Below are 21,488 nucleotides of genomic sequence, written 5' to 3'. Positions count from 1 at the left end.
CAATTATGTCGTATTTACATTTTTACAACAAAAAAATTTAGCACAAAATAGTGTAGATGATTTCATTCACTATTACCATTATTAGTAAATATATTTCAAAATACTTATTACATAAAATTTATTTATTTTAATGTTTTAGAAGCAGTTATCACGAATCTTAAGCATAAAAAGTTGAATAGTAACACTTCACGTAGCTTGATCTTGACGTATTAATTCCACTTCATGCTTAATCGTTACACTTCACGCTGATCTTATCGCTGCTGAGCAATTATATTATATATATATATATATATTTAACCAAAGTACTATTTATTAGGTTTGTCAGGTTTATTTAATTAAATTTATTAAAATGAATTGATCATTTGTACGTGATTATCAGATGCTCGTCAGTGGAAACATTTCGAATAAAAAAGGTCGGTATTGTCAGTACTTAAATAACTAGATACTTCTAAAGAACTATTCGAACAATTTTTTATTTTCAATCAAATTATTTTTATATTATATCAAAATCATTTTTACATTATGAATTATTATTATTATTATTATTATTATTATGAATTATTATTATTATTATTATTATTAATAGATAAAAATTGCAACTCAGATTTGCTGGGGGTATTCCTTTCGGAACAACCCCTCCAAAAATTAGCGTATGCCGCTTATAGACGACAAACACACGGTATTCTTTAGTAAAAGGCGAAAGAATAGTTCGCTATGTGTTTATCGCACGGCTGCGTGAATTTTTATTTAGAGATTTGTGTTTATTTTATAGCTCATAGTTAATTCCATTTACTTATGTTGAACGATGTGGGACGAAACCAAAGTGACACTCTGTAGCTCGATTTAGCTTCAAACTTTCAATCCTCAAATCCCTAAATCCGAAGTCGATGGATGCTATCTCGAAGATAGGGTAAAAATTGAAATGGGCGGCTGTCCAACTGTCAAGTGAAAAATTTATGGGCCTGGACAACAACTGAACTGGACTGTGGTTATAAGCCCATTTCCCAGATCATCACTTTATTATCACTAAATTATTCTCTTCTCTAATATAAATATATGTACATGCAATTAATGGACACGATGTACTTGAATTTTAAAAATAATATCTTATGAGTATTTTAAAAAAATTTTCTAAATAAAAATTCGAAACAAAATATCTTCAATAATAGTCAATTCGGATCTGGCAAGAAGATTTTAAATTCCTCAATTTGAAATGATTGGGGTGTGGAGCCATTTCAAATTTGATAGAAAAAAAAATCCCCATCCAAACTCGTTCTAAATTATATTTCCTCCACTTTTTTATTTTGAATAGACTGGTCTAGACGTAATATCACCAATAGTTGCAAAAAAATGAAAAAAAAAATTAATATGTACTAAAAATTGTGATAAATGATGCATTTTGATTCCCAATAAATACGACAATAACAAGTCGAAATTGCTGAGTAAAAGTAAAATTTTTCAACTCATGTAACAATGATAAGAGGTCATTTAAATAACTTCTGGATTTTCTCGAGAGCCCATTGGCGTGGAGAAAATCAGATTAAAGTTCTTTTTTAAAAGAAAAGAAAAGAGAAGAGAAAAGGTTAGTGTTTAAAAGTAGAATTGACAAGTCATGTAAAAAAATCCCACTTTTTATGGAAGTTGTGTGTTTGAGTGCGATTTCTATTAATGGATGCTGCAATCTCACTTATTATTATTGTTATACTTCCTTTTGAGTCTGTCTTCCTAGTTCCAATTATTTGTAATACGTTGAAAATAAAATTTGAATATTCTTTAAAAAAAATTCGAATATTTTAAATTATATCACAAATCAAGTATCACATTATACTATACACCCTTTAAATAAAGAAATCTTAGATTCGAGACCTATGAAATCGCCATCTACCATATAAAAAAAACTTCAAATTTCATATATATATATATATATATATATATATCTTCGACATATTAGTTCATTGGGAGTTTGGAGAAAATGAAGTAGCTAAATTTTATTTTAATTTTTAAAAAACCTACCCCTGAGCCATATTTTTATTTTTATTTTTAAAAAATGAACAGACCCTTGTTTTAGCTGACCCCTAGTTCGTCAGTGTGCACTAAATTTGACTGAAATTCACCCAATTTTTTTTCAATAAAATGGAGACGTGAGAATGAAATGACATTATTTTTAATAATCAAATCATTATTTTTAACTAAATTAAAAATAATAGCTACAAAAATTTATTATTATTATTATTTATTAATAATAAAATAATAATTATTGATACTATAATGATTATAAAATTATTGTATTTATTTTAATTAATCTAAATTTATATAGCAATAATAATACTTTTTCGTTGGACTTTGATTTAAACAGCTAAAAAAACTTATTTTTAAGTTTAATTGAGTTTTAAATTTAAAAACCCAACAAACTTTTCAAATAATTTTTTTTAAAAAAAATATATTCAGCCGCCTTAGTCCGTCTAGATGCCTAGGTGGCCGATTAGCACTTTTTTGAAGCGGTCAATTGGCGTATAAACGTTCGTCTATGCCGATTTTTATATTAGTTGTTAAATTAAATATAAGAATGAGAAGTTTGGAATTAACATTCTCATTTAAATGTGATGTCAAAGTGGAGACAAAAAATGCATAATTTTAAAAACCTTATTTGAGTGAGTCGGGATTCTCATGAACGTATAGTATATTGATAAAATTTACAGCTATATTTTTAATGGAAATGACAATTGTTGTACCCAAAAAAATGTACAGTAAGAATTGTTATATCAAAAAATAATACGATTATGTTAAAAGGAAAAGGACGGGAATCAACCTTCAGTTTGAACTGTTCCATTGCAAGTACCCATGAATCAACTGCGATGGCATTGGCCCCTACCCTCTTTAGACTATGGTTTTTACACTTGGAAATTACAAGCATCGCACGTGCCAAATAGTATATTAGTTTATATGATTTCAGCACCAAAAGTATATTATTTTATACACTAAAGGACCAATGCTTGATTTATATTTTGAGAAATAAATGTTTGTTTTATCTAATAATGTTAGCTAAGTCCATTGATAATGTGGGGTATATACGATAAATTCTACACAATTTATACTAAAATCAATGAAAAAGTTGGACAACATACCTTTTGTTTTTAAGATATTGTACTAATTTCTCTAAATTTCGAGTGTTGTCTCAACCCAATACATTACTTCAATCCATGAATTTACTGGTGTTAGCAAAAATCTTTTGAGTACAATGAAACAAGAAATGGATTACATCTGCATGAGTTTTACCATACAAATCGCCAAATGCAGCAGTATGCTGAGACTGGAAATTCAAATTTCAAGTGGAAGACTTGATGATTCATATTCAGATTTGTGAAACGCTTTGCTATTTAGGACGGAAACTAAAAGCGTTTTTACCACCATATGTGTATGGATTTGTATTTTTAGTACACAAACTCTAGATATCCTCTGCGAGTCGGTGTGACGAGGAAGACAAGCTCAAAACGTTGCGGCTGCTTTCATATATCATCGAGTAGTTGTGATGGGATGAGTTACTTGGATTGGAAGCTGCGAAACTTGCGTTAGCGAATCCTGATGATGCTGCGGCACAGAAGAAAGGTATGGGATGAACGCCATGAAAATGATCGGGGGATGTCCAAGCCGTCCAATTGGCTAAAGAATTCATTTCCACGCCCTTCATTCCTATAACCGTTCCCTGCACAAAACAGATGTTGAGAATGAAGTGAAGTTATTACACAATGAAGGATAGGAACAGCAAGAATGGACTACTTTATATATGGGATGAAAATTGGAATCTGCTTCACTCCAGAATAAAGGGTGTTCAGAGTTCTGCAGTAAGAAATGAGAAACCCAATGAGAGATCACATTCAAGCTTATAGAACAAAATCATGAGAAAGCAAACTCTGTATTTGAATCTAAACAATTGCCCTTGCCTCATCTTGAGGCAGTTTCTCTGACCCAAGGTGGAGCATAAAACTTCTCGTCTCGAGGTTACAAGTTTGTCTATCGGTGACATGAGGAGGAGCTATGCCCAAGTTCAAATCTAGATCATAGTCTTTTCCATCTAAGAGAAATCAAGGACAACATGTGAATCAAAACAAGAAATTTTTCAAAGGTCTAAAGCGAAGATTTGGACAATATTTCGAGCGTGTAGGATTAAAAATAATTTACGGTTACCTCCATTGTTCGTCTCGGAGTTCATCTCCTCGTTGTATGTGCTCGGCTCAAAATTGGTGACTGCTTCCCTTCCATTACACTTGATAGCAGCCTTGTCATATGCCCTAATCAACATCAACAGATGCAGATCAAACCAGCTGCCTCAGACAAATTTAGACATGAAAAAGGCTTCACTAAGTGATGTTTCTTGAACATTCACCTTGCAGCTTCTATCTCACTGTCAAACAATCCAAGATAGATATACCTTCAATGCAACATACCAAAAACAATGAATATCACACCATTTCTTGTATATCATCATGATTAATAACATATCAATCCTTTCATAAATGGTCTCAGTTTTTGTGATGCCGTCTTACTTCTTGCCTAGAAACTGTCCCATCCGTGCTTCCCATCGTCCACATTTGTGCAATGTAACTCCCCTATACTTTGAGCTCCCTCTGGAGAACCCCGTGCTCTGGCGCCGAAGTATGTGAACAAATTCTTCCTTGGTTAAATTCTTCATCTGTGGATCAAAGAAAGTATAAAGTCTCAATACAAGAGTCAGCTCATGAAGAGAAGAGAGAGGATCAAACCACAAAATCGCATCCTCAAACAACCTGATTAAGATCTTCTTCATATTCCCCAGCGAAGAAATTGATATCTGCATCCAGCCCACGAAATTTAATCGCAGCACGATCATACGCCCTACAGTAGAAGTATCAGCATTCACACAATTTCATCAACCACAACTCAGCCAATCCATAAACTTAACCTCAACTTGCAACAATTGAAACCTCTTTTACCTGGCCGCTTCAAAAGCAGTGTCAAATCCTCCTACAAATTCAAGTTTAATTAAACAAAGGATTTCAAGAAAATCAATACAACTAAATGGAACGAAGCCAAATCACTAATAAGGTAGCTTACCCAAATAAACCTGTTTACCGCAATCCCTGCACAAATCACATAAGAAAACTCAAATCAAATAGTGGATACAAACTCTAGCTCAAGTAGCCACAATAATCAAATTCAAAGGAACAAATGTAAGTTCAACAACTAGTAATCGTTCTCCGTCAGCCGTCACGCAACATTACGAAAAAATTTGCTTCCGATCGATTTTGGATTATTCATTTACGAACTGTAACCGAAGAAGTAAACGAGACTTTACCAAATGTGAGATTCCCAACGTCCGGTGCGGCGGTAGAACGTCACACCACGGTATTGAGAGCTACGAGACCTCGGCCCCCTCCTCCCCTTCCTGACCAGCTGCTGGGCAACAAAACTCTGCTCCGCCGGTCCACGCTGATTCTCCAATCGATCCAACACCAGCGCTCCAGCGCTCTCCGGGAAGAGCTCCTTCATCACGTAACCACCGCTTGATTTCTCAGTGTCGTCAACCACCTCATGTCGTTTGCTCTTCCAAACATTGAAACCGCAGGCACGATTGGGAAGAGAGTCCTCTTCACCGGAGGTCTCCAAATTAACGACGGAGGAGCTAGAGCTGCCGGAGTATTCCATGTTATGATCGCCAGGTTGTGTGAGATAATTGTCGATGATGGAGACTGATGGATAATCCATCGTCAATTTAAGGTTCAACATCTCCAAATGGCGCCGAATGCTAATAATGTCGAGTGAAGAGAATGAGAATGCAAGGGAAGAAGAAAGGAATATATATAGTTTTGATACCGATTCTTTATCTGTTATATGTATGATGTTATCCTAGCTCACATACATGTTTGGTATGTGTTCACCACACACACACACACACACACACACACATATATATATATATATATAAAAGAATAATGGAATTTATATCAATTCATAAGGAGTTAAAAGTATTATTAGTTTTCGTTGTTAAGGGGAAAAAAATATTTTTCACAAAAAAATTAAAGCGTGTATTTTCATAGAGAGGGAGACCCGACAGTTTTAATAACGTGTTTCTACTTTTTACGGTGAAAAAGTTTGTTGGAATATCCTCCACAAGAAATTAGTTACGAACATTGATATACTTTATTAAGTAATATTAAATATCATCTCTGTAACTTTTGTAGTAAAACGGAATATATTAAAGTCAAATGAAATATTAACATTTTTTTATATCATATACCGATATACGTTGCTTATGAACTTTAAGATTATAGGATTTATATTAAAACAGTCTATTAAAATGATTGGATAAATAGGATGGTTAAACATAAAGATGACATGTTTAACATTATAGCATCTTCTTATTAGAGTGACTGGCAAAAGAAATCAAAGTTCGGGAATTTAAAGTTTGGGATTTTAATTCAACTAAGAGCGAATTTTGAGAAAAAAATTAGTTGAAAGTCTTTTTGACATATTGCTTGGAGATTAATCTTCAAAATTCACGTTACATATAAAGAAATATAATTTAATAATTATATAAACCATAAAAATGAATTAGGCACATCGAGCTGATCCACATCCCACTATAAGCGAGTTAGATGGACAATTTCTTGACCCGTCCAAATGACAGACAGCCCGCCCCCTCCGCCCAACTAAACGTTGGATTGTGACGAGTTGCAGACAAACCCACCTCACTTAATATAACTAATAATTGACGAATTATATGACAAGTTACAAGCCGTCCCGCTTGTGACAGACGGCCTACGACCATCGTTGGTTATTTTGCTTTTGTGTGTATATTACTTGTGTTTCAGAATGATGGTAATTTACTACTTGGACTTTTTATTTCTAGAGCAGAATCATAATTTCCAGACCTAATTAGTCTTTTGCTGTGTGTGCGCGTGTACAAAAAACTTGAACTTATCATTGGGAGAATGCAATTAGCATGAAGGACGAGGGGAGACAGATTAAACAGTAACACGTACACGGTAAAACGTAAGGAGAAAACAATCGAATCGATACTCCGGATGAGTTTATAACAAGGAACTTCCAGCTCAAATCAGGATTAAAAAGACACTACTCTGACAGAGTTGGCAAGATAATCGACCTTACAAAACTTAATATCAGCACAACCACGAAAACAAGACGAATTCAGCTGCTTGTCGTGATTGAGCATTATTTAGGACTCGAGTCGAGTAAAAAATGTGATCTTAGATGGTATTCTGCTGAGTTCAGGATCGAGCATTGTCAACTGGTTCCCTGATTTGTAACGTTGTTCTCGAAAGACTGGCTTCCAGTTCCATTAGTTCATCCATGTCAAGATCATCATCATCTTCGTCGTCATCATAACCATTATCATTGTCATGTTCGGGATTATCTCTTGTGTCCTGTGTAGTTGAAGAACTAGGCCCATCCATTGCTTGATCTTTGTTGACTTGCAATTGAGTCTGTTAATCAAATTTGTAGTAAATAGCAGATAAAATGATGGGGTTTTAGCTAGAGAAGAAGAGTCATGGAGAATAAACAAATAACGAAATATGAACAAAGCATAGGAAAGTTACCTTTTGCTCTGGATCTGGTTCTTCTTCTCGCTGGTATTTATCGTAGGCCTCAGCATCATCAACAAACAAGCTAGAATCAGAGAGAAAAAGCTCGCGACCACTGCGACACAAGGCAGAAATATTGATTAAATACTACACCTATGGGAATATAAAAAGATCTAAGCATTCAATCAAGAAGCCTTGCCTCATGCGGTCATTCTTGGCTCTCTCTGCCCTCTGTGCAGCCAGGCCAGCTTCTCTCTCCTCCATCTTTTTCTGCCTCCATTGCATGAATAACTCTGGAGTCATAGGTGTTGTAGTAGACACTTTCGCTCGCTGCCAACCGAGTATCATACCATATAGCATAGAATCAAAAATTATCAGTAGGAGAGAGCGAGGAAGCTAAGGAACTGACGGAGCTACAATATAAGATTATAACATAAAATTGCTGATGAAAACAAAACTTGTTACTGCATTGTCAGATTACCTGGTTTTCTATCTCCTCCTCTATTGATAGTTTCTCAGCTTCCTCTTCTAAAAGAGCTTTCATCTGAGACTTTAAAACATATCCAGGAGGAAGTGCATGTCTGTAATGGCATTCTTTACCTCCATTTGGGCAAACCCAAAACCAACCATACTGCTTTTTCTCCACTGCTTCCAAAAAGTGTTTACATACCTACAAAGAATGACAAGAAAAGGCAAGGATCGAATTTGTCAATTAAAGTTGCAAAAAAAATAAACAAACAAGGCATGGCAAGGGAATTGTACAATAAAAAAAAACGAAAAACAGATTTCCGAATGGAGCGTGTTGTATGCTAATCAAGTACGCACAGCCTCCTTTCGCCAATCTAGTAAAAAAAAATTAATTTCATTCATGTAATAAATAAATTGAACAAATTATGAAACCAGACCATTTTTCATTACCAAACATGTCTGTCTGTTCACAGAATGAGTCGAAAAATTCCACTCTGTTTTCAGCAGAACACAGCCTTCATTATTAAACTAATTTCTTTATCGGGATGATATTCATCCCAATATTCTGCAGTACAATTAGAATTTTAAAGATCCAGCACTTTAATCTTCATGCAAGTCTTAAGTTCTCATCCCATACAGTTTACATGCAAGACCAAATGATATACGCTTGTCATGACCGTTCATCAAAAAATAGAGAAACGTATTATCTAGCCATCACTTGAATATACACAAGCTCATCCTCACAAGTCGTGCAAATAACATCCATAACTTACCCACAGTATAGAATTGATAATAAAATTATTGTGCGTGGATCGAAACATCAAGTAAAGGGAAATGTAAAAATAGTTCCAAGCAAAAATTCATAAAAAGGAAATCAAACAAACAAACACTTACAATGTCAGTAGGCTTATTTTTGTTGTACTCATTGCTCTTGGACTCAACAACCTTCTCCAATGTCTCTTGATCCCAGTCCTCCATTGTTTCCTTTCCATCTTCTTTTGTAGCAAAGAAAACGATTAAAAGAGATTGAAAATTAGGTCAGGAACTATTAAAAAATGACTGGAAATAATTGAATGCTGCAATTAATACATCAAGACCAAACCTTGATCGCGCTTATCACTATAAATATCGATCTTCTCGCCTTTCCTCTGCACATTCAAATCATGGGAGAACTTGCATTTGAACCCTTTTGCGCATTGTCCCAACTTAAAATGCTCACAAAGTATTGATTTTGGATCCACACCTAAATGCAAAACATCAAAGATAAGCCACCCAGGTAACCTCACCACCACAACAAAAGGAAGAACGTAAACACACTACTCTCACACACACCACCATCACAAAATTCTTCCTATCCTTGCTAACAAGTGAAAGATTAAACTGCATCATATCGATACCAAATAGGATAACAGATATAACAAAAGCAAGTAAAAGAAATTACCAACAGGAACTTTAGGTTGTCTGATAGCAACTTTAAGCAACTCGTTAAGCTCTTTCTCTCTCGCCAGCTCCTCCTCTTTCTTCTTCTGTTAATTTTCCAATAAACAATACACGGATAGATAAATCAATCACCGTAGAAAGAAACAATCCATCGAACATTCAACAATACCATATATCCAGATACAAACAAAAGTAAAACTTATACATCCTTGCGCGACCTGGGCATTGATCTTGGTAGCATCTGGTTTAGGCTGAACCGATTGTTTGAGAGACTGCACATATTTCTGCACAGACTTCGACTTGTTCTTGTTCTTCAGCCCGAAAGTCTTGTCTTCGACTATCTTCTGCTTCTTTGCCAAATCCGCTTTCAATTGCTGCTTCGGAGGCATTCTTCTCCCTTATTTGGCTCCTTAAATTATGATTTTTACCACGATATTTAAGAAATCTTAGATTTATAGTAGATGTTTAAACGATAAATGATCCGTTGCCGGAGAAACTGGTGCGACCCGATGTAGGGGCGGCGGCGGAAGAGGCGTTACGTGTGTTTTTTGGGGGCGAGGGTTCCGTGCGGTGAGCAGAAATTATTCGGTGCGGGTGATTGCGATTTGCAACTGTGGGGTCGGGCGGGTTCGGGTTACCAAGTTTAAAAAAAGACCCGAGGCCCGAAACGGAACCCAATAATTGTTTAGACGTGAAATCTAGCCCATACCCACAATAAAGCCCAGAAATTGGGCCCAACCTAATTTCAATATATTTACCATTGATTTTTAAAAAATATACTAAGATATTTAATTAGTTATTTCAGATGTCATTTGATTAATATTTTTTCCAGTAAAATATAATAAATATATAGTTTCATTTAAATGGATTATCTGAATTTCTAAAAATTCTATCACATGATTAACCGAATGGATGGGCTACGATTACAAAGGGTTGAAAAATAGTTGGGCAGGTTTGGGCTTTAGGCCCAATTTTAGCTCGGAGCCGAAAATTAGGATGGAAAAAAAACTATTTCTCTATTTTATAACATGTTTTATACCAAAATAGATATGTGGATCAAATAAAAAGCTAAACCATTTCTCTCAACTCAACTCTTTGGAATATTCCCAACAATTTTACATGCCATGATTATTTTATTCTACAAAATATTTATATATAAATAAATTCATGTTTAAATAATTTATATAATTTTAATTAACTTAAGTAACTAATTTAATATACTGAAATAAATTAATTATATACAAGAATAATTATTTTAGTGATTATTAAATTAATAATTATAGTCATGAAATAATCAAATTAGTCAGCGATAGCTATCCAACTCATTATGGCTCATTAATCATCAGGCAATAATAGCCTTTGATTTCAAATGTATATTTCACTAACCATGTACGAGTGATGAAATTCAATAGGAGTTATGTTAATATACATCTATATTTGTACAATGTAAAAAATTCAATTTGTCAAAATCTCACCGTATATTGAATACAAAATCTCACGATATAACAATAAAATCTCACGATACGATATAGTGATAGTAATTTTAGCATTATTCATTAAATAAACTGCTCCAACTCACCACAATTGGACCCACGCAAAATATATAAAGAAAACAAAATACAAATGCGCAGAGAATTTTAAGACGCGTACTCTGGTTTCCAAGAATCACCAGCCACAGAAGCTAATTCTGGTTTTCTGAAATCTCCAATGGCGTTTGCTCTTCCAGTAGCCACAGCGGACGGGAGGATCACACAAAATACTGTAACTGCCAGCAAATTACACATTCCAACCACATCTATCCGCAGATTCCAAAAGCCATCGCCCTCATGCTCGCGTTTCCACCGGTCTCTCCAAACCAAGAATTCGCCGTATACATGGTCCGTCATCTCCGGCTCCACGGGTAAGATTTTGTTTCAGTTTTCCTTGTTGGGTTGCTCATTTCGCATCTTGACGTATTTGTGATATTGATATGTTGGCGCAGAACTTGTAGTTTAGAGCTAAGCAAGGTAGCAGGGAATGTGCGATTTAGCTTTCTTCAGACTAATATCTGTTTGATTTTGAGTGAATTAACTAATTTGATAATATCTTATAAATCATATATGTGATATTCAATGTGAAAATAAATAGCAGTGATGAAACTCAGAATACTGGAGTTTGGATCAAATTGAGGAGAAGATGATGATGAAGTCATCGTCATTTTTGCATTGATATAAAAGTGAGATTGATTACTTTGTTTTCTCTGTGTATATGTGCAAGTTCGAGCTCTGAACTCGAGTGAAATGCCTCACGGACTGCTCATCTTACTCCTCAAACCTGTTTCATACAGCAATAATCTTTGTGAATTAGGATTAAATGGGAGTGATGTCGTGACAGAAAGCAAAAAAAGTTATACTACATGAAAGATAAATGTTTTTTCAGGCGTTTAAAGTTTGCAAAGCTGAAGAACATCCCAAGAATCTTGTCTATTTTACAAGTTCTTGCAAAATCTGATGCAATGCATTGCAAAGTCGAAGTGACTTCTTTATGATTGTAGGTGTTGAAACATCTTCGGCGGCCGAGGGTACCGCTAGCCAGTTGGACAACGTGGTGGTGTTAGATTTGAATGGAAAGGAAATTCCCATTTCTGATTTGTGGAAAGATAGGAAAGCTGTCGTCGCATTTGCTCGACATTTTGGGTGACTATACTGTAGATTTTTGCTTTGATCATTTGCTTGTGGATTGTTGAAATGGGAAGGGAAAAAATTTGCGTGATTTTCACATTTACCACTGCAGATGTGTACTCTGTCGAAAAAGGGCTGATTATCTTGCTAATGAGAAGGTAACATATGCCGAAAGGAAGAATCTTTCTTTGATTTTGGAACGCTAATTCCCTGATAGCTGCAGATGGTTTCACTTGATTAAAAATGATTCTACATTATTTTAGTAACCGTTTTTCACTGCCTGTTATTTTGATGAACGAAATTTCTGTTTTTGTTTCATAGGATAAGTTGGATGCAGCTGGCGTGGCACTAGTCTTAATCGGACCCGGCAGTGTTGATCAGGTTTATTTACATTGCTCGTTTTCGGGTTCGTGACAGAAGCAGCACCATTTGTTTTTCAATAGAACTTGAATTAACGTTTTTCCTGTTTTTACCAAGTTCTCCAAGATCCTGAGGCACTTCTTTCAAGTCATGTTTAAACATGATTTGATTTGTGTTCTCTTTCGAGAGAATAATAACTACCAAGACTTTTAGATTAGGACATATATTGTATTTCACGATGTTACAGACAATATCATAATAAAATGACGGACTCCTCTAAGAATCTCTTAATTATTTGCCATAGTTATGTGACATATGGGAAATCTCTAAATTTCTTGATTTTGTGTCCTGCATTGCATTTGAACAATTTTATTTTCCTCCAAACACAAAAATACTATTAACTTCACACAATTTGCTTAGTTTGTTTAATCCATAACTTAGATAATTTATTCCATTGGTAACAAGTTCTCTTGCAGGCAAAAGCATTCTCCGAACAAACAAAGTTCCAAGGAGGTTAGTTTTTGTGTGATGTTGAATTCAAACTAGTTTTCAAAATTCTAGCTCCATTGTAGGAGCCGCATTATGCTAAAAAAATTCTCCCTAAACTTTGTTCCTTTTCACCATAAACTATTTCACAGTCTTCATCATTTCACGAAAAATAGATGCCCCAAATGATTAGAAGATTGTTTTTGTGCAACTTTATAAACTTCTTCAAAGTCTGGATGGACTGAATAGTTTGGAATATATGTGTTTTCTATAGAGGTATATGCAGATCCTAGCTATTCATCATATAAGGCGATGAATTTCATCTCCGGAGTTTCTACCACATTTAGCTCTGGGGTACAGTGACACTCCTATTACTGTGTTCGAATGTAACATCTCCAACACGAGTTCTCACCGCATTTCACTAGCTATATAAGATTTTGTTATTTGTGCTGCTTGTTTGTGGTCTTTAATTCTTGACATAAGATTCTCGCCTCAAACATTTTTAAAATTGTTATTTGCAGGCGGGTTTGAAAATAATAAAAGCCTACTTGGAAGGGTATCGCCAGGACTGGGCACTCTCCTTTGAGAAGGATACCAGGACAAGGGGTGGCTGGTATGTGTATCAATACATGTATATATAGATCGATACCATTCAAAGGGGGGATGGAAGAAAACCTCCACAAAACTAACTTCTGTTGGCAGATGTCCCTGTATAATTTTCCTTGCAATTCCCCTTCAAACCATTCTCTTGCAGAGATTCAAGCCTTTAATTTTTGTTAATTTGCAGGCAGCAAGGTGGGATTATTGTTGCTGGTCCTGGTAAAAATAACATCTCATATATCCACAAGGTATGCCACCTACTCTTTTCATCATATGTGACTTTCTTGAAACATAGTCGATATTCAACTTGGAGACTGTTGATTGCTAGAGTAGATACAGTTTTACAGACACTCAGCCGGATATCCTTGATATTATGATCCTAATGAGTAATATCAACCAATTTTACATTCACCCGGTCTTATAATGTTTTTGATTAATTTATACAGGATAAAGAAGCAGGGGATGATCCAGATATAGAAGATATCTTGAAAGTATGTTGTTTACAAGGCGCTTGAGAATTCTCTGATCATGTAAATAGTATATTCTGTACTTGCAGTGTTAAATAAAGAATAATGCTATAATTTTTGAAAGGATCTGGTAATAGTATGATGTGTAAAATTTTGGGATGTTCTTACCTATTTTGCATTAGAGTATGTTAATGGTTAATTTGTTGCCGCATCGAGCCGTCTTTGCAACCAATGCTGTAGTGATTCCCTGCTTACCTTTAGCCTCTGTAGAGCTACTGGTCTCCTGCTAGGAGATTTAGATGCTGGTGGCAAACTGCTACCTTCATGTACTTCTTCTGATCTCAAATTTTGATATTTTACCTCTGATGAAAGAACCTGAAGCCCTAAGTCGCGATGCAGTAGTCTAATCACAGCTTCCCTAATTCCATTCTCATCTTGATAGAGTTCTCGGGCTCCTAATATGATCAAGACATCATCTTTCACTGAATCTCCTAGAACCAAAAAAAGGGTATACAGTCTTTCAAAAAAAAGGGCAGCATGTTAAATACAGCTGTTATACTATCCACTGGATATGAATCTCTTGTGTGTTGATTAGGTGTGGCTAGTGTGAGTTTGAAATTTCAAATGTGGAGGACGAATCTGTCACCTGCAATGTACTTTTCTTTGATCTTCCTCAGAACTGCCAGAACGACTATCCGTGCTTCCACCTAATGATATATATATAGCAAATGATCTGGTCAAATTCGGCCAAGAAAATGAAGTAATCCTATGCTTAGTTTTTCATTTTTCGAAAATGAAAGCAAACAATACCAAATGAACTGAGACTAAAAAATATATCCATTGTCCTAAGTTTGTTAATGCAATTTTGTTTTAAAGGTGACTGGACTTTGTAAAGCAGTTCCATCAGATCACAATATTCAAGGCCAAGGGTAAGTGCGTGCCGTACCTTTGTGAGACTTCGAAGATCAATGGAAAGGCTATCAGCATTGTTTTCTTGCAAGTGTTCTGCAACTTTCTCGAGTAGTATACTTTCAGGCCTAAAATGGGTCCTCTGAGAACAACATTGGTCAGTCGCCATTGTTCTATTCTGTATTACACCTTCACACCACTCCTCAATTAGTTGCTTGAGATAGTAGTCGCTCGATTTGTATCTGTAGAATTATTCATACATCAAACGTATTATAACAGACACCGCAAATTGCACCTTGCACAACTAATTCAGAAGTAGTAGAGGAAATAAACAAATTGCACACAAAATTTGAGATTCTTTTATGTTTGAGAGGGACTCGTATCACCTTTCAGTTACAGCGTAAAATTGTTTGTGTCCTAATATTCACAACTAATATGCGGTCGTACAAAGTAAATCTAACATACCCTGCTTTTCTCATATCCTGATATATAGCAAGGCATTGTTGTACTTCCTGCAGTGAACCATACCTACTACGAGCTCGAAGAATAGTGTTGTAAGTCACCTGTGATGACATGTTTGATGTTAACAAAAATGAAACAGAAGTCCATTCGGATGAACTTTTTAACCTATTGTGACAGAAGAAAAAGAGGAAAAATTAAAAACAATTACACTGAACACCTTACCATATTCGGTTTTATTTGATATTTTTCCATTTCTGCAAATAGCGAAAATGCAAGCTTCGGATTGTTGTGTTTCACACAGACCTGTAATTAAAAAGAAAAGAAACAAACATCGTGTCAATTAACTTTTAGCAACTCTGTGCTCCGCTCCTCAGAGCCGCAAAAGAATGCCAAAGAAACTTGATTAAATGATCTCTGAACCTTAATAGCTGTTGTATATGTAACAACATCAGGTTGAATGCCAGTTTCATGCATGGAACTCAAGATCTGCTATGCAAGAAGAGAGCACATGTTTTAAAATTTCTGAGTAAAAAATTCTAAAGACTTTTGGAAACTAGAATTTATCACAAAACATGAAAGCATGCAGGCCATCATTGAATTTTCTAAAGAGGTCATTTAAGTTATTGGTAACAACAAATGAGATTCTGGAACTATCGAATCCACTAGGCATGGTGTTTGATTAAATGATTCGAGAATTTCTTCCTAGTTCGAACTATGACCTGGAACCACCTTTTATCTGCTTAGACTCCTTTTAAGACCCTACGCTCAAGTGTGATAATCACAAAGTATGGTCAGACTTTTACCAACTGCATGAGAATTATATTATTAACAAGCAACTCACAGGACCAAATAATCGTATAATATAATGGAAAAAGTTTCCGTAAATTGATGGCATTTCGTAATGCTAGCAACAGGTATCAGAAATTAAGGGGGTTTCATGATCATATCCTTTACATGATGGGTTAGAATAGGTTACCTGTGCTGCGGTTGCAACATTCCCTGAGTCTCCACAAATATCAATCAAGATCGACCAGCTTATATTATTAGGAGAAAGGCCCAAAGTTTTCATTTCACCCATCAAAGCTTTGGCTCGGTAATAATCAGTGCCACAGGCTTTCATCATGATATTATAGGTCGAAGTTGTAGGCCTAAATGGAACTTTAACGGTTAAGTGCCTGTAAGGTGAGGAACTCTTTTTCATTTGATCAATAGCTAGAAATTCCTCTGCATTATATTGGTTATGATCTGCAGTAGTTTGATGAAAACCTCTTTCTTTCCAGCATTGAAATAGCCGAAAGGCCCTATCAAATTGGCAAGCTTCAACGCAGGCATGAAGAAGAATATTGATACATTGTGAATTTGGTTGACCACCAGCTAGAAGCATCTCTTCAAATAACTTAACTGTTTGCTCGACCAGACCTGCATTTGCACATGCATTGATCAACGATGACCATGTAACCGTGTTCGGAATGACATCAGATGCAATCATATCTTCTTTGATTTCTAAAGCCAGTTTCCACATTTTGGCATCTGCAAAGATCTGAAAGTTGATGGAAGGGTAGAATGACTTTAACATTCTCAAAAGTATTATTTTCAGACCAGAGAATACACACTGGAACACAGCACAAAAGAATATATAAATGATGCAGAATATTTGAATATGCATCCCAAATATTATTTCAAGAGCCATTTAATTTGCAACATTAGGCTAATGCATACAAGGGCAAAAAATAGGTACTGTTCCCATTTTGAACCTTTTAAAAAAAAGAGAACATATCACAAGCGCTGTGCATGATACAATAAAGTCGAAACTTTTTAGTTGTGATATTGACCAGCCAAATAACTGACAGGAATCAAGACTCCAACTTAGTCCACAAAATAGCCAATGTAAACAACCTTTCACCTTTATCATTGTGCTATATGTGAAAACATCCAGTTTCAGCGCTCCTTTTGACTCCAAATCTCGTATGCCCTTATAAATGTCCTGGGCAAGTTCAACTCTTGCAGCAAGGCAGCATGATTTCAAAAGGATGTTGTGAGATGCAATGTCAGCAATCACCCCAAGTTTCTGGATAAAGAACCTGAGTAAATATTCTGATATAGTATTTCACCCATTACATGCGCTAAAGAAATTTCAAAAGTGAGGCATGAATCAATACATAGAACTGGGGAAGCTGGTGGGAGGCGGGGATGAGAGAGTTTAAGAGAACCTTACCCTCATCTGCTTGTATACATTCATTGTGTAATGCAAATCACCGGCATTCACATTCATGAGACTGTTAAAGACATATGTATTTGGGGTGACCTTGCTGGCAAGCAACTCCTGTGACAATTTCAGATGTTATGGCAGCAGGCATTCATCCATTAACATCCATAAAACATTTTATAAAGAAAACCAAGTACACTGTGGCGAATGGAGTCTCCAATAATTGTTCTCAATTATTGTCAAACCAGATTCTTTACAAGTGCCTTGAATATGCCACCCAATAGAATATTAGAGTTCTATCGAATTTTTCTTTGTGTTGTTTTTGGCGTTTACAAGTTATCACTTCTACTTTGCAAAATTTACAAAATGGCATGGTTCAGAACTACTCATTGATTGTAGGTGATAAGCATGTCCAGAAGGTGAGGAAAGGGAAAGAAACATAAAGGTAATAACATTTCAAAAACAACAAGAGATGCATAAAGGCAAAAACATGGTTTAATAAAAAAAGAGCTGAGCATATGTCGAGTAGAATTTATCACAAATACCTCAAAAATGGTCCTTGACTTCAAGTAGTCACCGCAAAGACCACACACATCTATTATTGTCCGATAGGCATGCATATTAATACAATTCAAGTTCTGCTTGGAAGCTTCAAAGGCTCTCAGAGCAGACATCAAATCCCCTTTCTTTCCAAATTCAAGAATTACAGTGCAAAATAGAATTTCCATATGAGGGCAAATCTGTGCATACCTGCAAAAGCAACATTGAAGCTTTAAAATAGAGATCACACCAAGATATTAACACGTAATCGCAGAAGCAATAATAGATGGTTCACACAAAAAAAAATAATAATAACAAGACTAATCTGTTTGATCAACAGTTTCTTCATGTCAATGCTGACTAAGATTAGCAATACCAAATGAGATATACAACATCCAATAAAGAGTGATAATACTGCAAAGATAACGTAGTGATAACCGAATAGAACAAAAAATGAAAGCAAAATTGAGCCCCTTAGCAAGTTGAGCAGAAACATGGACATACAAACACTTCAAATTAGGATAGAGTCATTAAAGGAAGACAGCTTTGAAAGTCATAAGTAATTCAACTATCACTTGTGGTAACATTTTCATTTTTTGTTATTCAGCTCCAAGAGCTTAAATCAAGGAAACAGAAAGCAAAAATGCACTGAAACCAACAACCTTATGGCTGTCATAGGGTTCCTCTTTTTGATACAAAGGTTTATGATATGAGAAGGCTCCGCCAATTTTTGAATTGGAAATTGAAATCCTGAAACCATGAAACATGCATTCATTAGATGTTACCCAAATTATTCGGTTATCGATTTCACAAACATATTCGTGCGGCCAAAATGGATTAAGGTTTTAACCATTCGTTTTGCATTCTACTCGCAACTATACACAATTCATTCTGATCGCAGCAGAAACTTTACAACACAAACAAACAGCTCATAATATTGAATAATGATCCAATCAATTAGTAAATTTGACCACAAAAATATATACGAACAAAAATAAACCCTAAATCATCAGTAGGCTTTTAATGCTTTATCACAAGCATATTCCCGACTAAGGCCTGCTCAAATTGCAAAACAAATAGGTTAAAAATTCATTCAGACATGGTTTCATCTAGCACCATTAAGGTCTTACCATGAAGAGTTACCATCAAGTCCACAATTTGATCTACTTCACCGCATTTCAACATTCGTCCACACTCCCCTCTGATTGCATCNGTTATTATTACAAAATATTACTTATCTCCATACTATATATCTCATACCATGAACCAAACGGTACCTGGTAGTATTAGTTTGACCCCGCACTTTGATTTAAAAGTTATTTGACCGATCGTTTTAGATCAAAAATAACTTTATCGATGGCTAACCCAACCTCGAAGAACTTTAAAAAAGCCTCCAACCGATCTTAATATTAAATTTTATTTAATGCTATATTATGGAATATTTTATTTGTTTATTTTGGTTGAATAACTCTTACGTTTTTCTTTTATGAAAAAAATACAGCTAATTTTGTTTTGCTTTTTAGTATTTGTTTTGTATCATTTTATACATCACGAACTTTTGCAGTTTGATAAAGTTTATTTTATAAAAAAAAATATCGGTGAAGTCCTCATAAGAACTTCATGAATAAACAGTACATCTTGGCACATTATGTGTGTATATGTTTAATCTTTGATACAAAGTGTCCCGCGTTTATTTCAATATTAAATAAGGATAATAATTATTAATACATAAACAAAGTGTTTTTGGATAATTTTTTTGATATCTTTTAGAGAACAAAATTAATGATCTCAAAGATATGATAAATAATAATATAATATACGTATATATGTAANATTTTTTATTCTACTATTGATATCAAGATCAACATCATCACATGTTTGGATTTTTATGATTATAAAAAAATATAATTATTGAGAAGATATGGTTAATTAAAGGGCGGTACCTCCTGTGAAACGAGATAAGCCATCGTGTTAGTACCCAAAAAAAAAATCATTGGTTGAGCTTACACCTAAATAGTATGTGCATTGGACATTTAAAAAAAATTAGACATTGACCTATTGAAAACATGATTAAATATGATGATTGTGTTCATTGGGGATTTAATCAAATTATGTAGAGCCCAAACAATAAAGCTACACGGCTCATTAATTAAATTTTTAAAAATTTTGTATGCATGAAATGGTAATGTTTGTCCAATATATTTATTATTTCATCTTGTGTCAACTCATGCGTTAAACTTTTATACTTTATTTTTCGATTATTTGGCCTCTTTTATTGAATTTATGTAGTTGGACCCATTTTAAAAAATAAAACACAAAAATTGTGATACTTACCTATTTTACATATCTTTATTTTTTATTTTCTTGAATAAAATATTATATTTATTATTTAAAACAAAACATATATTTTTACAATATTGGTTCATTATATTTATCATTTTGTTATTTTGATAGTTTATATTGATAAATTTCAATTTTAGCAACATATCTTACAATTTTTGCCAATTTCAATCTTTTTCCAATATAATTGTTCATATGACACTGCATTATATCTATTGTTTGATTATTTTTAATTTGCAAGCTTTACGGTTATTTATCACACCAACATTTTTTTAACATATCGTCTCAGGCCCTGTGAACCACAGGTACGGCTCTGGTTAATTACAGTAATTGGCCATGTACATGAAAAATCAATTAAGATAATGTTTTCCCATCCATATATTTCTATCGTGTGCATTTAGTACAAGCAAAAACTTGTGTGAGAATATCTCACGGGTCGTATTTTGTGAGACATATATCTTATTTGGGTCGTCCATGAAAAAATATTAATTTTTATTTGAGACATATATCTTATTTGGGTTATCTATGAAAAAGTATTAATTTTTATGCTAAGAGTATTACTTTTTATTGTGAATATCGATAGGGTTAACCCTTCTCACATATAAAAATTCGTGAGATCGTCTCACAAAAGAATTATTTTTTTAGTACAAATAATAATTGCTGACAAAGCGACTAGGATGATGAGATGACATATGACATGATTAGCATCTCTTGTTCTTCGCATCGTTTAATAGACTGCAATTTATAATTACTGCAAATTAAATTATACTTAACTTGCATTGGTTACACAAGTCGCAATGCAATTTCATACTTTTAAAAAAATATTTACTATTCTAAAAGTCATAATTTGATTTTTTTTAAAATTGAAATTCACAAAAAGTTATGATATGTTTGGATTTAATTTGTTTTCAATGTATTTGAAGATTTATTTAAAAAAATATGTATAAAGCACTGTTTCGGTGCGAGCAGT

General features: G+C 34.4%; 4 protein-coding genes and 1 non-coding gene across 10 annotated transcripts; 1 reads left to right on the top strand and 4 right to left on the bottom strand.

Annotated features, from left to right (window-relative positions):
* Nucleotides 1-615: 615 nt before the first annotated feature.
* On the bottom strand, nt 616-733 carry LOC140971921 (U5 spliceosomal RNA). The gene has a single exon (XR_012174395.1). It is a non-coding gene; the product is annotated as a U5 spliceosomal RNA (small nuclear RNA).
* A 2,456-nt stretch (nt 734-3,189) lies between these two features.
* On the bottom strand, nt 3,190-5,804 carry LOC140961009 (floral homeotic protein APETALA 2-like). 2 transcript variants are annotated; one of them, XM_073419338.1, is made up of 8 exons: nt 5,333-5,804; nt 5,092-5,117; nt 4,971-5,001; nt 4,785-4,872; nt 4,545-4,690; nt 4,385-4,429; nt 4,186-4,289; nt 3,190-3,703 (listed from the first exon to the last, which is right to left on the bottom strand). In XM_073419338.1, exons 1-8 carry the CDS (start codon nt 5,761-5,763, stop codon nt 3,570-3,572), a joined length of 1,005 nt encoding a protein of 334 aa, XP_073275439.1. In that variant the 5' UTR covers nt 5,764-5,804; the 3' UTR covers nt 3,190-3,569. The 2 variants fall into 2 exon arrangements, with proteins under 2 accessions (XP_073275439.1, XP_073275436.1); XM_073419335.1 differs by lacking the exon at nt 3,190-3,703 and adding an exon at nt 3,858-4,072.
* Nucleotides 5,805-7,046: 1,242 nt separating this feature from the next.
* Nucleotides 7,047-10,109, bottom strand: LOC140971163 (zinc finger CCCH domain-containing protein 21-like). 4 transcript variants are annotated; one of them, XM_073433268.1, is made up of 8 exons: nt 9,694-10,109; nt 9,490-9,574; nt 9,151-9,291; nt 8,943-9,043; nt 8,062-8,250; nt 7,780-7,910; nt 7,596-7,695; nt 7,047-7,481 (listed from the first exon to the last, which is right to left on the bottom strand). In XM_073433268.1, exons 1-8 carry the CDS (start codon nt 9,766-9,768, stop codon nt 7,266-7,268), a joined length of 1,038 nt encoding a protein of 345 aa, XP_073289369.1. In that variant the 5' UTR covers nt 9,769-10,109; the 3' UTR covers nt 7,047-7,265. The 4 variants fall into 4 exon arrangements, with proteins under 4 accessions (XP_073289369.1, XP_073289366.1, XP_073289367.1 ...); XM_073433265.1 differs by having other exon boundaries at nt 9,707-10,108; XM_073433266.1 differs by having other exon boundaries at nt 8,943-9,040; nt 9,707-10,108.
* A 1,004-nt stretch (nt 10,110-11,113) lies between these two features.
* LOC140971161 (thioredoxin-like protein AAED1, chloroplastic) lies at nt 11,114-15,264 on the top strand. Its single transcript, XM_073433264.1, has 10 exons — nt 11,114-11,388; nt 12,022-12,163; nt 12,261-12,306; nt 12,470-12,529; nt 12,985-13,021; nt 13,269-13,348; nt 13,516-13,607; nt 13,782-13,842; nt 14,041-14,085; nt 14,938-15,264. Exons 1-10 carry the CDS (start codon nt 11,196-11,198, stop codon nt 14,992-14,994), a joined length of 813 nt encoding a protein of 270 aa, XP_073289365.1. The 5' UTR covers nt 11,114-11,195; the 3' UTR covers nt 14,995-15,264.
* Nucleotides 14,058-19,390, bottom strand: LOC140971159 (pentatricopeptide repeat-containing protein At5g02830, chloroplastic). Of its 2 annotated transcripts, XM_073433261.1 has the most exons (12): nt 19,309-19,384; nt 18,841-18,928; nt 18,184-18,388; nt 17,648-17,755; nt 17,336-17,500; nt 16,409-16,972; nt 15,853-15,918; nt 15,655-15,735; nt 15,436-15,533; nt 15,008-15,212; nt 14,708-14,768; nt 14,058-14,552 (listed from the first exon to the last, which is right to left on the bottom strand). In XM_073433261.1, exons 1-12 carry the CDS (start codon nt 19,361-19,363, stop codon nt 14,257-14,259), a joined length of 1,992 nt encoding a protein of 663 aa, XP_073289362.1. In that variant the 5' UTR covers nt 19,364-19,384; the 3' UTR covers nt 14,058-14,256. The 2 variants fall into 2 exon arrangements, with proteins under 2 accessions (XP_073289362.1, XP_073289363.1); XM_073433262.1 differs by lacking the exon at nt 18,841-18,928 and having other exon boundaries at nt 19,309-19,390.
* Nucleotides 19,391-21,488: the final 2,098 nt, after the last annotated feature.

The sequence above is a fragment of the Primulina huaijiensis genome, chromosome 2 (assembly GCF_012295235.1).
Source record: "Primulina huaijiensis isolate GDHJ02 chromosome 2, ASM1229523v2, whole genome shotgun sequence".
Taxonomy (NCBI): Eukaryota; Viridiplantae; Streptophyta; class Magnoliopsida; order Lamiales; family Gesneriaceae; genus Primulina; species Primulina huaijiensis.
The sequence above is the reverse complement of the archived record's forward strand: the minus strand, read 5'-3'. Positions and strand labels throughout refer to the sequence as shown.

Bases quoted from the DNA above. Each gene is read 5' to 3' on its own strand.
- LOC140961009 (XM_073419335.1), bottom strand. From the start codon at position 5,763: ATGTTGAACCTTAAATTGACGATGGATTATCCATCAGTCTCCATCATC. The intron at 5,118-5,332 runs GTAAAGTCTCGT...TGATTTGTGCAG, and splicing joins CGTTGGGAATCTCACATTTG to GGATTGCGGTAAACAGGTTT. The intron at 4,430-4,544 runs GTAAGACGGCAT...GTTGCATTGAAG, and splicing joins GGACAGTTTCTAGGCAAGAA to GTATATCTATCTTGGATTGT.
- LOC140971163 (XM_073433265.1), bottom strand. From the start codon at position 9,877: ATGCCTCCGAAGCAGCAATTGAAAGCGGATTTGGCAAAGAAGCAGAAG. The intron at 9,575-9,706 runs GTCGCGCAAGGA...GAAAATTAACAG, and splicing joins CTACCAAGATCAATGCCCAG to AAGAAGAAAGAGGAGGAGCT. The intron at 8,251-8,942 runs GTAAGTGTTTGT...CATTCTTTGTAG, and splicing joins AAAATAAGCCTACTGACATT to GTATGTAAACACTTTTTGGA.
- LOC140971161 (XM_073433264.1), top strand. From the start codon at position 11,196: ATGGCGTTTGCTCTTCCAGTAGCCACAGCGGACGGGAGGATCACACAA. The intron at 12,164-12,260 runs GTGACTATACTG...TTACCACTGCAG, and splicing joins GCATTTGCTCGACATTTTGG to ATGTGTACTCTGTCGAAAAA. The intron at 13,349-13,515 runs GTACAGTGACAC...TGTTATTTGCAG, and splicing joins CTACCACATTTAGCTCTGGG to GCGGGTTTGAAAATAATAAA.
- LOC140971159 (XM_073433261.1), bottom strand. From the start codon at position 19,363: ATGTTGAAATGCGGTGAAGTAGATCAAATTGTGGACTTGATGGTAACT. The intron at 17,501-17,647 runs GTAAGGTTCTCT...TTCTTTATCCAG, and splicing joins ATGTATACAAGCAGATGAGG to AAACTTGGGGTGATTGCTGA. The intron at 15,919-16,408 runs GTAACCTATTCT...CTTGCATAGCAG, and splicing joins ATGTTGCAACCGCAGCACAG to ATCTTGAGTTCCATGCATGA.